General features: G+C 36.0%; 1 protein-coding gene across 7 annotated transcripts in view; it reads left to right on the top strand.

Moving 5' to 3' along the window:
- The window catches only part of ATRX (ATRX chromatin remodeler), a 323761-nt gene that overhangs the window by 28248 nt on the left and 281562 nt on the right, over window positions 1-13951 (top strand). For 5 of the 7 annotated variants that reach the window (XM_036902726.2, XM_057495649.1, XM_036902725.2 and 2 more), the window contains exons 3-6: window positions 8039-8094; window positions 8996-9048; window positions 9963-10087; window positions 12720-12833. In XM_036902726.2, coding sequence (XP_036758621.2) covers window positions 8039-8094; window positions 8996-9048; window positions 9963-10087; window positions 12720-12833 — 348 coding nt within the window. The remainder of the gene's footprint in view (window positions 1-8038; window positions 8095-8995; window positions 9049-9962; window positions 10088-12719; window positions 12834-13951) is intronic. The other 2 variants (XM_036902729.2, XM_036902727.2) reach the window with 1 other exon arrangement.

Below are 13951 nucleotides of genomic sequence, written 5' to 3'. Positions count from 1 at the left end.
CTAAGTTTTTCTGCCTTTTCTTGTTGATAAATGCAGTGGTATGCTGTTGGTTTGTGTGTCAGCTGGGAGAATCAAGTCCCTTTTCGCGTGCTCCTGGCCTTTCTTTACTGGGACAACGGCAACCTCTAGCGGCTTGTGTTGGGCAGTTGCACCTAGACTGGATCTCTGTTTCTTGCCAGGCCGATATGGAGGCAGCTCCCTTGCTGTGTGTGTGCCCAGCCTCAGGCCACCTCTCTGCTATGCCGGGGCTGCGCCAGAGGTGGAACGGGCAGGGGACTGTTTTTCGCTGTGAGGGGTCTCAGAGCTGTGGTGCTGCCCAGGAGGTTGGGGCGCCTGAAGTTCCCCGGGATTCCCAGCTGCTTGGCGAAGTGTCCCGGGATGCTTCCGTCCAGCTGTGGGGTCGCTGTCCCTTTAAGACTTTCAAAAAGCACTTGCTTTTGTTTGTCCCAGGGGCACCGGCTGCAGTGACCCGCGCACAGGTTTTACTGTTCCGTTTTGCTAGTTTCCCGCACTCCTCGCTCTTTGTGTCTGCGCACTGGGTGCGGATGGCTAGGGCTGGCTGTTTAGCCGTCCTGGGCTCCCTCTCCCTCCCTGCTCCGACTCCTCTCCTCCTGCCAGGATCTGGGGTGAGGGGTGCTCGGGTCCCACCGGTTGGGGCTTGTATCTTATCCCCTTCGCGAGGCGGTGGGTTCTCTCGGGTGTGGATAGTCTGGCTGTTGTCCTGTATCTTCTGGTCTCTCTTTTAGGGATAGTTGTATTTGTTGTATTTTCAAAAATATATGTTTTTGGGAGGAGATTCCCACTGTCCTACTCACGCCACCATCTTGGCTCCACCTCTCTGTTTTATTCTTTTTGATGCAGTTGTAAATGAAGGTGTTTTCCTCTGTGTTTCTGTTAGTTTGTTGTTAGTATATAGGAATGCACCAGATTTCTATGTATTAATTTTGTATCCTGTAACTTTGCTGAATTCAGTTATTAGGTCTAGTCAGTTTTCTGGTATAGACTTTAGGGTTTTCTATGTATAGTACCATGTCATCTGCAAATAGTGAGAGTTTATCTTCTTCCTTACTGATTTATATCTCTTTATATCTCTCTTTGTTGTCTAATTGCTTTATATCTCTCTGTGGTGTCTAATTGCCATGTTTAGGACCTCTAGTACTATGCTGAATGAAAGTGTTGAAAGTGGATATTCTTGTCTTGGTCCCAATCTTAGAGGAAAAGCTTTTAGTTTTACTCTATGAAGTTTTTTTAACTGTTGGTTGGTCGTATGTGGTATTTAATATGTTAAGGTACATACTCTCTGTACCCGTTTTGTTGAGTTTTTAACATGAATGGGTATTAAGTTTTCTCAAATGCTTTTTCAGCATCTATTGAGATGATCATGTGGTTTTTATCCTTTTTGTTAGTGTTGTATATGATACCGATTGATTTATGAATATTGTAATTGTACCATCCTTGCATCCCTGGAATAAATTCTACTTGGTCATGTTGGATGATCTTTTTGATGTATGTTTGGATTTGTTTTGCTAATATTCTGCTGAGGATTTTTCCTTCTATGTTCATCACGGATATTGGCCTATAATTTTGTTTTTTTGGGTGTCTTAGTCTGGTTTTGCTATTAGAGTGATGTTGGCCTCATAGAATGAGTTTGGAAGTATTTCCTTCTTTTCAGCTTTTTGGAATGTTTTAAGAAGGATGGGTATTAGCTTGTCTTTAATTTTCTGGTAGCATTCGGTTGTGAAGCTTTCTGGACCTGGCGTTTTGTTTGTTGGGAGTTTCTTCATTACCAGTTCTATTTCAATCCTGGCAGTTGGTCTGTTCAGATTTTCTCTTTCTTCTTAGGACAGTCTTGGAAGGTCATGTTTTTCTAGGAAGTTGTCCATTTCTTTTGAGTTGTCCAGTTTATTGGTATCTAATTTTTCATAGTATTCTCTAATAATTTTTTTCTTGATATGTCTGGCTGTAGAGGTTTATCTATTTTTTGTTCCTCAAAGTACCAGATCCTGGTTTGGTTGATTTTTTTTATTGTTTTATGCTTTTCTATTTTATTTCTGCTCTGATCTTTATTATGTCCCTCCTTCTAATAACTTTAGGCTTCATTTGCTCTTTTTCTAATTTCTTTAATTGTGCTTGTAGAGTGTTTATTTGGGATTGTTCTTGTTTTTTGAAGTATGCCTGTATTACTACGTACTTTTCTTTCAAAGCTGCCTTTGCCGCATCACATAGATTTTGGGCTGTTGTGTTTTTGTTTTCATTTGTTTCCATGTTTTTATATGTTCATTGATCCATTGATTATTTAGAAGCATGTTGTTTAGCCTCCATATGTTTATATGTGTTTTTGTTTTCTTTGTGTAACTTATTTCTGTTTTCATACCATTGTGGTCTGAGAAGCTGCTTGATACAATTTCAATCTTTTTGAATTTATTGAGGCTCTTCTTGTGGTCTAGTAGGTGATTTGTTCTGGAGAACGTTTCATGTACACTTGAGAAAAATGTGTATCTTGTCAGTGTTCGATGGAGAGTCCTTTATATATCTGTTAAGTCCATTAGATCTAATGTATTGTTCAGTGTCTCTTGTTTCCTTGTTTATTTTATGTCCGGTTGATCTTGTCTGTTGTTGTGAGTGACATATTAAAGTCTCCTAAAATGAATGTGTTACAATCTGTTTCCTGTTTTAATTCTGTTAGTATATATTTTACAGTTTTTTTGGTGCTCCTGTGCTGGTTGCGTAGGTATTAATAATGGTTATATCCTCTTGTTGGATTGCTCCCTTTTTCATTATGTAATGTTTTTTTTTGTCTCATTACTTTCTTTGTTGTGATGTCAATTTTGTCTGATGTAAGTACTGCTATGACTGCTTTTTTGTCCCTATTATCTGCATGGAGTGTCATTTCCGTCCCTTCACTTTTAGCCTGTGAATGTCTTTGGGTCTGAAATGAGTCTCTTGTAGGCAGCATTTATAAGGTATTGTTTCCTCACCCATTCTGCCACTCTGTCTTTTGATTGGTGCATTCAGTCCATTTACATTTAAGGTGATTATTGGTAGATAGGCACTTACTGCTATTTTATTGTTTTCTGGATGCATTTGGTACCTCTCTGTTCCTTTCTTGCTCTCTTACATACTCTTCTCCTGTTACTGATGTTTTTCTTTTGCATTACATTGGATTTTTTTCTTATTAATTTTTGCATGTGTGTCTCTATTGTAGGCTTTAGTTTTGTGGTTACCAAAGGTTCAAGGATAGCTTCCTTACTGTGTAGTAGTCTATCTGAAATTGTTGATTACTCTGAAACACAATCCAAATGTACTTTTCCTTCTTCCTCCTCCTCCACATTTTTCGTATTAGTTGACATAATCTGCACTTTTTGTGTATCCCGTGACTGATTTTGTGTATCCCGTGACTGATTTTGTGTATAGTTGATTTTGCTTCTTTTGTTTTAATTTTGTACTTGCATGGTAATTATTTGGTCTACTACTTTTATTGTGGGTTTATTTTCACTGGTAGAAGCTATTTAATCTTCATTTCCAGCTACAGTAGTCCCTTTAACATACATAAGATTGATTTAGTCTGAAAAATTCCTTCCAATTTTGTTTGCCTGAAAATTGTTTAATCCCTGCTTCAAATGTAAATGGTAATCCTGCTGGATAGAGTTCTCTTGGTTGAAGGGTCTTCTGTTTCAGTACATTAAATATATCATGCCACTTAATGCCTGGAACATTTTCTGTTGAGAAGTCTGCTGATATCTTGATGGGATTTCCTTTATAAGTAATCTTTCTCTTTTTCTCAGGCTGCTTTCAACACTCTTTTTATCCTTGATTTTGCAATTTAGTTATATGTGTTGGTCTTGCTTTCCTGTGGTTCTTTTTGTTAGGGGCTCTCTGTGCTTCCATGACCTGCGTGTCTTATTTCCTCCACAGATTGGGGAAGTTTTCACTAATTACTTCCTCAAAGAGACTTTCTATCCCTTTGTCTTTCTCTTCTCCTTTTGGTACGCCTGTTAAGCAAATATTGTTTCGTTTGGATTAGTTACTGAGCTCTCTTAGCATTCTTTCATTCCCAGAGATCCTTTTTTCTCTTTGTTTCTTAGCTTCTTTCTTTCCTGTTCATTAATTTCTGTTTCATTTATTGGTTCCTCTACATGATCTAATCTACTTTAAATCCCTTAATTGTATTCATTTACGATATGTATTCTTCAGCTCTGAGTGGCTCTTTCAAAAAGGTTTTCTATCTCTTTGTTGAAGTCCTCCCTGAGATGTGGAATACTTTTCTGTAAATCCTTGAGTGTGTTTGTCACTTTTATTTTGAAATCTTTATCAAGAAGATGGGTGACCTCTGTTTCATTTAGCCCTCTTTCTGGGGTTCTGTCTTGTTGTTTTGTTTGGATGGAATTCCTTTGTGTGGTCATTTTTTCAGGGATTTTGTGCTTCTTCGTATGTATTAGCTGTTTCTGCTATTTTTTTGGGGGTTGAAGAGCAATAGGTTTATGAAGAAGGTTTGCTGTGGTGCCCAGCAGCTCAAGATTCTTTGTTTTCCAGTGCCTGGTTCTATTATGTGGGGCCCCAGCTGTTGGTGTGTCGTGGATGGGGCTGCCTTTTGTTTGGCTTCTGTAGTTGTCTAAGTGTGGGTGTGCAGTTTGCTTGAGCTGTTTCCATTGTGATCAGCTCAGGAATCTCTGTTGAGTTTTCTGTGGGCTGGGCTGCCCTCTACCAGGCCTGCAGCAATTTTTGGGCTACAGAGTTAATGGGGTGGGTGGATCAGTGTGCCCCACCTGGAAGCACAGCCCCAGGTTTGGACACCTGCAGGGAGGAAGGAGCTCTTGGGGCTGGCTCCTCCAGACCACTCTGGTTGGGCTGAAAAAAGAGCCAAGCAAGCAGCTTCCTCTGCCTGCCAGGGAACAAAGTCTGATGCTGCTGTTGGGCCTAGTGGGTTGTCTATTGCAGCAGATGCAGGGAGGAGCCATAGGTTTGTGTTGCCAGCAAGACAGCTGGAGCTGCTTAGGCTGCTGAGAGTTCCTGATCTCTTGGGCTGAGGACTGTGGAGGTATCCTCCACCTGCTCTTTTTCCTGAGTAGAGTTCCATCCAATTCTCATGCCCTCTTGGGAGCCCTCCCATTGCTGGCACGTCTTTCAAACTTCTGCCTCTGCTTTGCGTCCCAGGACTGGAAGAGCATCCACACTGGCTGGAATCTCAGCCTCTCAGAGTGTTCCAGTTGCCCCTGGTGTCCAGCCCCACTAATCACCGGAACTCAATGTAATGTGGGCTTGTGCTACTGGAGTAGATCTCCCTGGCCAAGTGTGCTGTGCTCCTGGGCTTCTACCCCCTCCTCGCTTCATTCCTCTCTTTTCTCCCACCTGTAGGCTAGAGTGTGGGGACAGCTTGGTTTCTGGTCAATCTTGGCTTTGCCACCTCACCCTTTTCTGTGTGGTCCTCTTTTCTTCCTCAGGTATAGGGGGTCTGTTCTACAGTCTTCAGGTTCTTTTCGGGTCTAGTTGTATTTCCTTTGTTTTTCTCTTTTATGTGTTTTTGGGAGGAGGTTTCTATTCTCTTTTTTCCACCATCTTTAATCTTATAGATGTACATTTTATTTTTGCATGTTGGTCTTTTGTCCTTCAACTTTTCTGATCTTGCTCATTAAAGATTTTCTATATATGAGATAATGTCATCACTAAATAGAGTTTTCCTTCCTCCTTCTTGATCTTGATAATCTTTCTTTCTGCTGCCTACTTGCTCTTGCTAGAATCTCGATTTCAGTGTTCAATAGAAGGGCATGAGTGGATTTCCTTCTTGATCTTAGAAGGGATGGTACTCAGTCTTTCACCATTAAGTATGATGCTAGATGTGTGTATTTTGTAGATTGTTGGGTAAGTTTCCTTTTTTAAGAAATTTTTAAAGATAGTAATTTTTAGAGCAGTTTTAGGGTCACAAAACATAAAAAGTACAGAGATTTCTTATATATTCCTCCCCATACATGCACTGCTTCCCCCACTGTCAGTATCCTGTACCACAGTTTTACATTTGTTATAATCGGTGAACCTACGTTGATAAATATTGTCACCCCAAACCCATAGTTTACATTAGATTTCACTCTGTGTGTTAATATGTTTTAGGTATCTTGAGAAATATATAATGACATGTATCTACTTACAGTATCATACTTGTATGATTACAAATATGTAATGACATGTGTCTACTTAGGGAATCATACAGGTGAGTTTCACTGCACTGAAAATCCTCTTCCATCTTTCCATCCTTCCTTTCCCCCAAGTCTTGGCAACACTGATCTTTTTACTATCTCCATACTTTTGCCTTTTCCAGAATGTCATATATTTGGAATGATACAGTATATAGCCTTTTCAGATTGGCTTCCCTCACTTAGTAATATGCATTCAAGTTTCCTTTCTTTCAATTGCTTTTTTTTAGTGCTGAGTGATATTCCATTGTCTGGATGTACCATAGTTAATCCGTTTTGGTAGGATATCTTGGTTGCTTCCATGTTTTGACAATTATGAGTAAAGCTATTTATAAAGATGTTTATATAAACAAAAGGTGATATTTATATAAAATAAAGATGTTTATAAGCATCTCTATGTGGGTTTCTAAGTATATTTAGTTTTCCAACTTATTTGGGTAAATTTAAGGACTGTGATTGCTGGAACATACAGTAAGCATATGGTTAATTTTGTAAGAAACTGCCAAAATGTCTTCCAAAGTGGCTGTACCAGTTTACATTCCTACAAGCAGTTTATATTAGAGTTCCTTTTGGCCCATATCCTCACCAGTCTGCATTTTGTCCATTCCAATTCTTATATAGTGTTATTATTTAATTTCCTATTCACTAATGAGAAATGATGTGGAGCATTGTTTCATATGCTTATTTGCCTTCTGTATATTTCTTTTGTTAAGATGCCTTCTTTTGTCTATTTTTAATCATAGTGTTTACTTTTTTATTGAGTTTTAAGAGTTCTTTGTATATTTTAAATAGTAGTATTTTATCAGGTATGTCTTTTGTAAATATTTTCTCCCAGTCTGTGGGAGAAAAACTTGTCTTGTATTGTCTTGAAGTTTGTTAGTATTTTATCGAAGATTTTTGTGTCTATATTTATTCATAAGTCATATTGGTCTTTGTGTTTCTCCTATTGTTTTACCTTTTTTTTGGTTTTGATGTGATACTGGTTTCATAAATGAGTGAGGTAGTGTTGCCCCCTCTTGTTTGGAAGAGTTTGTGAAGAATTCTTTTTTTGAATATTAGGTGTAATTCAGTGTTAAAGTCATTTGGGCCTTTTCTTTGTGCGTAGTTTTTTGATCGACTAATTCAGTTTCTTAGAGGTCTACTCATATAGTCTATTAATTTTTGAGTCAGCTTTGGTAGTTTATATGTTTTTAGGAATTTGTCCATTTCATGTAACCTACCTAATTTTTTGGTGTACAATTAATTGTTCATGGTATTCCTTTGTAATATTTTCATTTCTTTAAGGTAGGTACAATGTTCCCTCTTTAATTTTTGTAGTAATTTGAGTTTTGTCATTTTTTGTTCAATGGAGCCTAAGGTTTGTCAATTTTGTTGCTTTTTTTCAAGGAACTAAAACTTTTGGTTTCACTGATTTTTTCTCAGTTGTTTTTCTCTCTCCTTTTTCATTAATTTCTGCTCTTTCTTATTTCATTTTCCCTGCTTTAGGTTAGGTTTGCTTTTATTTTTCCAGCATCTTGTTAAGGGACATACAACTTAGCTTGATTTTAATTTTAGTAGAAGATAGAGCTTAAGTTTTCTTATTATAGAAGGTACCTTAGAAAATTATAATAAGAAATGTTTTGATGCCAAATTACTAATTTTAAGAAATTTACTGCTTTTAAAGAAGGGATTAGTGTGACAAAACAGACTGATTCTAGTTTAAAAACTCTTCTAGGAATACTTTAATGTGAATTACGTATTACCAATACAGTCATACTTAGATTGAAAAATGGGTTCATGGAGTTGTAGGTATTGGTGTTCTGTTTGATAATGCATTGAAGAAGTAAATAATGTTTTTATTTCTTCTGAAGATAAGATCAGTGTTTCTGGAAATAACTCTGATATGATGGAAAACAGCAAGGAAGAGGTAAGAATAATTCGAAGCATTGAAAAAATATTACTAATAACCAACTAGAATATATGTTATGTTGCTTCTATTTAATGCATACATGTGTTGAAGTTTACTGATATACCCAGGTATTATTATGATACTTCATTTCATTTTGGATAGTTGTCCAGTTTTAGAAAGGTGTTCATTGTTTTTGTTGTTGTACATTGTTGTGGTTTGTTACAGCAATATTCCTAAATCAGATAACTGGATGCTTGCTGAAATGTATGTATTTGAACGTTACTGTGTTGCAGCAGTGGTGCTTAAGGTGGTTGTTACTGGCACTACTCCATGGTTTTGAGATTCTCAAAACTGTGTATTCAGAGCCTCTTAAGCATTATTATTGGAACCCATCCTGAAGTCCTTTATCTGATACCCAGGCCTGCACTATGGGAATTCTTTTTACCCAGTATGAATAATTTAGTCCAATAAAATATACTAATTATACTGGCAAGATGAGGGTAAATTTAGCATCTCAAAGCAAAGTATAGAAGTTACTCTGTGCCATTTGTTAGGATAGAGAAAATGAGACATTTTTAGATTATTAAAACTTCCTACCTCTGTGGGGATCTGATTATTTCTCCACTTTTGTTTTGTCTTTGTTGACTTGAGCCAAGATCATGAAAGAGCACCTTATTCTTTCCCATCAACCAGATTTCAGCAGTAACAATTTAGTAGAAAAAGCCCCAAAAACCAAAATCTTAAATCAGGAAAACCTGAGAATAAGAATTAGTTTTTAAAGTTCCTTTTAGAAAAATGTTTATGTATATGCCTCAATCTCATATCAATGCATCAGAGATCTTGGTGTAAGGAAATAGTTAATTGTCAGGATGTTGCTTTGAGAGTTTTATTCACCTTTGTATTTATGTTTCACGTTTAGGGATCTAGCTCTTCAGAAAAATCCAAATCATCAGGATCATCACGATCAAAGAGGTTGGTTGATGTTGAAGGGGAAAAAGTAACTTTCTTTTACAGGTTGTTTTGTTTTCTTTTTCTAAGATTAATCTTTTTTCTAAACTTACTTGAAGCACTTTCGTACTTATTAGTAAGCTGTTATATACAGACATATATATTAAAAAGTCAGTATTATATAATGAATCCTTTGTATCCACCACTTGGCTTCAACAGTTATTAATTCATTCTGACTTTGAATTTTAATGGAATTTCCCAGGTTTACTTAATGGAATTTTCTCAGGATTTATTCTGTATTAGTGATCCTTGCAATGTGTAGATCATGTGTTTTAGATCATATTTGTGCTTCAAAAAAAGGAGAAAAGAGGAAATGAAATGTTGAATGCCTCTTGAGGCAATACGGGTTTTTTAGGGTTATGGGAAATTTTCTAGGTTGGGAAATGGCAGCCATCCTAATAGAAAAGTGTAAGGAGATCAAAGAGTGCTAAAAATAATTTTCTGTGTTAAATTATCAAAGTAAATTATACATAAGGACTGAACTATTTTCAAGCATAATATAATGCATGACAGACTGTGAAATATGATTTTTATTAGTTTACAGTCCATTCTATGGGACTTCGTTTCTAAGCAGTGGGGATCTCTCTTGATAAACACAGCTTGTTGCTATCTTATTCTCTAAAAGTAGTGATTCTTAAAGAGGAATTCCCTTAATGATTCCCCTTGTAGCTTTTTCAGAATGCACATGCCCTGGTTCTGTCCCACACCTATTGAATCATGATCTTCAGTAATATGATATAGAGATGTATCTTGTCTGTGTAATTCTGATGTGTATCCGTGATTAAGAGCCACTGTTCAGTCTAAACGTGTTATTTGTGTTCTTTGCTTATCCAGTTTTTAGAAATGCCTATAATTCTATGGACTTAATTCTTTCATAGGAAACCTTCAATTGTAACAAAGTATGTAGAATCTGATGATGAAAAACCTTTGGATGAAAGTGTGAATGTGGATGCCTCTAATGAAAACTCAGAAAATGATATTACTATGCAAAGCTTGCCAAAAGGTAATGTGTTTTAATTTTTCATATGATGTTAAAGTTGAAATGTATTTTAAAATGTCATTAGTATAAAATTGGTACTTGATTACTGTTAGTTGTGTGTAAAGGACCACAAACCTGACATTTTATTAGTGATGGTCTGGAAATGTATTAGTATGATAATAATGATTATATGTGTTACTGAGATTAAAATTTTTAAAATTCAGCCAGCTGTGGAAAGAACACAAATTATTTTCTTTTCACTGGGTTTTAGAAAAGAGATTTCAGTTTCTGAATTATACTTGTATATAGAAATTGGTTTAAAAGTTTAATATTTTGGTTCAGTAAATTTTAATGTGCTTTCTTTATAGAAAACATAATGAATATTCTGAAAACATTTTAAGAAGACATTTAACATCTAGTTTAGTCTTACTGCATTCTTAAATTCCCTAAGACTCAAAGCTGAAGTTAACTGTCAAAAATAGATTTAGATGTGTTTCTTGTTAATTATTTCTTTTAAAAGCCTTGTTCTATAACTCTCAATTCTAATCTTAAAACCTCATCAATTAGATTGGGGGAAAAAGCCAAATGAAAATCTTGTACTCTTCATAGCCCAAGTGTAAGAGCATTATGATTGTATGATGAGGGAATGACAAGGGCCTTGGTAATTTCACAGTGTTTCCAGAGTCAAAAGTTTAGATTTTTTCCTTTATCAAATAATATGTCTAATTCTTTTAGCAGATTTTTCAGATATCTTCTTACAGATCATTTACAGCAGTGTTTACTGAACTTTGTTCTCTGTCTATACTTGTTTTTTTGTGACACACTTTTTGATTATGGAAGTTTAAAAATGGTGGCTAGGAGGATAAGGTATCGCTTGACTAGGACAAATTAGCAGTTAAAATGTATGAGAAATGAAATGAGGAAAAGGAATGAATGAAAGAGAGATAGACGGAAAATTGATGGGCCTGCTATTTTCTTGGCTTTGCAAATCATCTATGACAATTTTATGTAATGGTTTTGGTGGCCAAGGGCCGAAACAACTAACATGGGAGTCTGATCCCATTGGCAGTGACTTACTTTGGATTGTTATATTCTCAGTGATTATCACTGGGAGTCCTTATGATGGCCACTAGGTGAGCTAAGAATTCAAGTCTTTCTTTTAATGATACTATGGAAGAAAGTTAGTAGGGGATGTTACTAACCTGAACTAAATGTAATTCTCTCTGACCAAAGCAAAAGTGGACCTGTTTCATGGGGTTAAATTTGTGAATTATAATCACCGTTAACAGAGTATGTTTGGGTACCAGACTCTTACAAAATTAACTCATTTAATCCTCAAAACAATGCTGTAAGGTAGTTATTGTTTCTACTTGTAGAGATGAAGGAACAAATTGAGAGCTCAAGGAACTTTTTCAGCTTTAAATTGAGAAGCTAAGATTTGAACCCAGGTCTGCTTGAATCCAAAGCTAGTGAGTGCTTTTTCCACTCTGCTGCTTTGCTTTCATTTAGAGAAGAATTTTAGAAAGCATTCTAATTTTTTTTGGTTATTTATAAATCTTTTTTTTTCAAAAGCCATGGCTTCTCTGAGGAAATATGTGAAATGGTTGTTGTGAATAAAGTTTCCTTTGGTGGAGGTTATTATTTAAATTCACCAGTTTGTAAAAACTCAATCCTCTGTGCTGTCATTCCCACCCTTTTTTCAGAGATTCAGAAATACATTTAATTAGATACTGTAACTTGCCAAAATCTGCTTGCTGAATGACACAGGCCCATGTTTCAGGGAGACAGCCCCTGATGGCTAGCTGGTTTTGCTTCCTTAACTGTTGTCAATAATGTCCAGTTACTAAGCCCAGCAATGTAGGTAAATGTGAGATCTGGACTCTTTACTGTGCCCCTGCTTTATTTGCTCTTGAGAGATTATAATGAAAAGTTTTAACAACATTTCTCCTCAATTCACATGTTTTTATAGCTTAGAAACTATATTTTTCTAAAATATTTCCATAGGGACCAACAATTGATCTCATTCTACAATTTATTGTTAGAGCACTTGAATTTAAGTATCTTAAGGCAATCTTCTGTTCAAAATTCTTTAAGGACTTTGCAGAGTACTGGATCTTTGACATATTAGTTGGGAAGTAATACAGAATAAATAGCAGTAACATCAGAACTAACTTCTCATATTGCCCCCTCCATCCTCCTCCAAAGCAATATTAATTTAAAAACCTTGAAAGTCCAAGACTTGGATTATGAGAAGAATAAGATGTTTTAAAAAAAAATTTATCTTCTTGGCCTTTTATAAACTATGGAACTTAGCATGGATGCTATGTTCAAAATAGCTTTTGTGACAGGCACTATAAAAATTCAGAACTGGGTTGAGGCTTTTAATTTATTCACACATTTCTGTTATAATTAGTTCCTAATGCCTCCTCTCCCCTGTTTTTATGAACTATATTCCAAAAAGTCATCTGATTGTTAACAACTGGCCCTTTTACCATTTCCCTGTTTTATTTACACTTGAGAGGTCCTTACACAAGTATTGAAAGCTTGAAAGAAACAAAACTATGTACAAGCAATGTTGGCTTTATCTGAACTGAAGTCTTGTACTTCACTTGCACATTTAATATGTGTAATGGTTTTTTAAATGAAATCATTCTAGGTACAGTGATTGTACAACCAGAGCCAGTGCTGAATGAAGACAAAGATGATTTTAAAGGGCCTGAATTTAGAAGCAGAAGTAAAATGAAAACTGAAAATCTCAAAAAACGCGGAGGTAAATACAATTGAAAATGAAAACATGAGTTTAAATTGCTGTTTATGACCATATTGGAAAATCTGATGTGCTTACTGAAAATACCTCCATTTTTCTGCCCTTTGTTTATTAAAAGCACTACTTAAAAATAACTTCTGTTTCTCTCTGAGCTCTGAAACAGGAAAGGTTAAACATTATTTATCAAAACACCTTTGCCTTCAGTGGCTATTAAGTTATCTCAAGAAGCCTAGCATTTCCTTCTTGCACATATTAGTTCTGTAATGCCTATATTCTAGAATATCATGTTTTCCCTCTCACACTGAAAGAATTTCAAAATTGGACAAAATCTTATCTGTGGCCTTCAGGGAACTTTACACGTATCTAAAACATTGTTTCACAGAGTGATGGACATCTGTATTAGTGTTACCTTGGGTGCTTATTAAAATGCTAATAGCTTGACTTTGCTCCTGACAGATTAGAATGTCTGTGGATAATGTAAAGAATGTGCCCCAGTTTGTTCTTATGTACATTAAAAGTTGGAGATCTATTGACCTAAGGATGGCAATGCAGAGATCTATAGGTAGGAGAAGGGAGCTAGAACTAGTAACTGTCCCTACATGTGTCTGAGCTGCTTCTCCCTTTGTCTGTCTATCCTCACTTAAACACATAACCATATTGGCTAATCAACTATAGACAGCATTAGGAGAATTCATATGACAATGGAATATGTGTTCTATTTGTGTGTGTGATTTTTGAATAGTGCCTATACGTATTTTTTGGGCAGATTAACAGAGCCACAATCCATTACTGTAAAAGGAATGAATCTCTGAAAGGTAGAACATGGCAATAAATTTCTAACTTAAAGTATAATGGAAGCATGTCTGTTCAATATCATGTTAATTGTGAAATTATAGCAAGATCATATTGGTGAAATTTGTGTAGATTTTTATTTTAGAGCTATATGATTATCTTTATGGAACTAGTGATATATATTTATGTGTGTGTGTGTGTATATACACACACACACATATATATGTATCAGTTTTCAGGTTAAATAGTTAGGTTGTTGAAGAAAATCAAGGGAATGTTGCTTAGTCTTTGTCCACAAGGGGGTGTTCTATCCCTTTCAGGTGTAAGGA

This window comes from Manis pentadactyla, chromosome X, assembly GCF_030020395.1.
Source record: "Manis pentadactyla isolate mManPen7 chromosome X, mManPen7.hap1, whole genome shotgun sequence".
Lineage (NCBI taxonomy): Eukaryota > Metazoa > Chordata > Mammalia > Pholidota > Manidae > Manis > Manis pentadactyla.
Note: the sequence above shows the minus strand (reverse complement) of the source record. Positions and strands in the feature narration are given on the sequence as shown.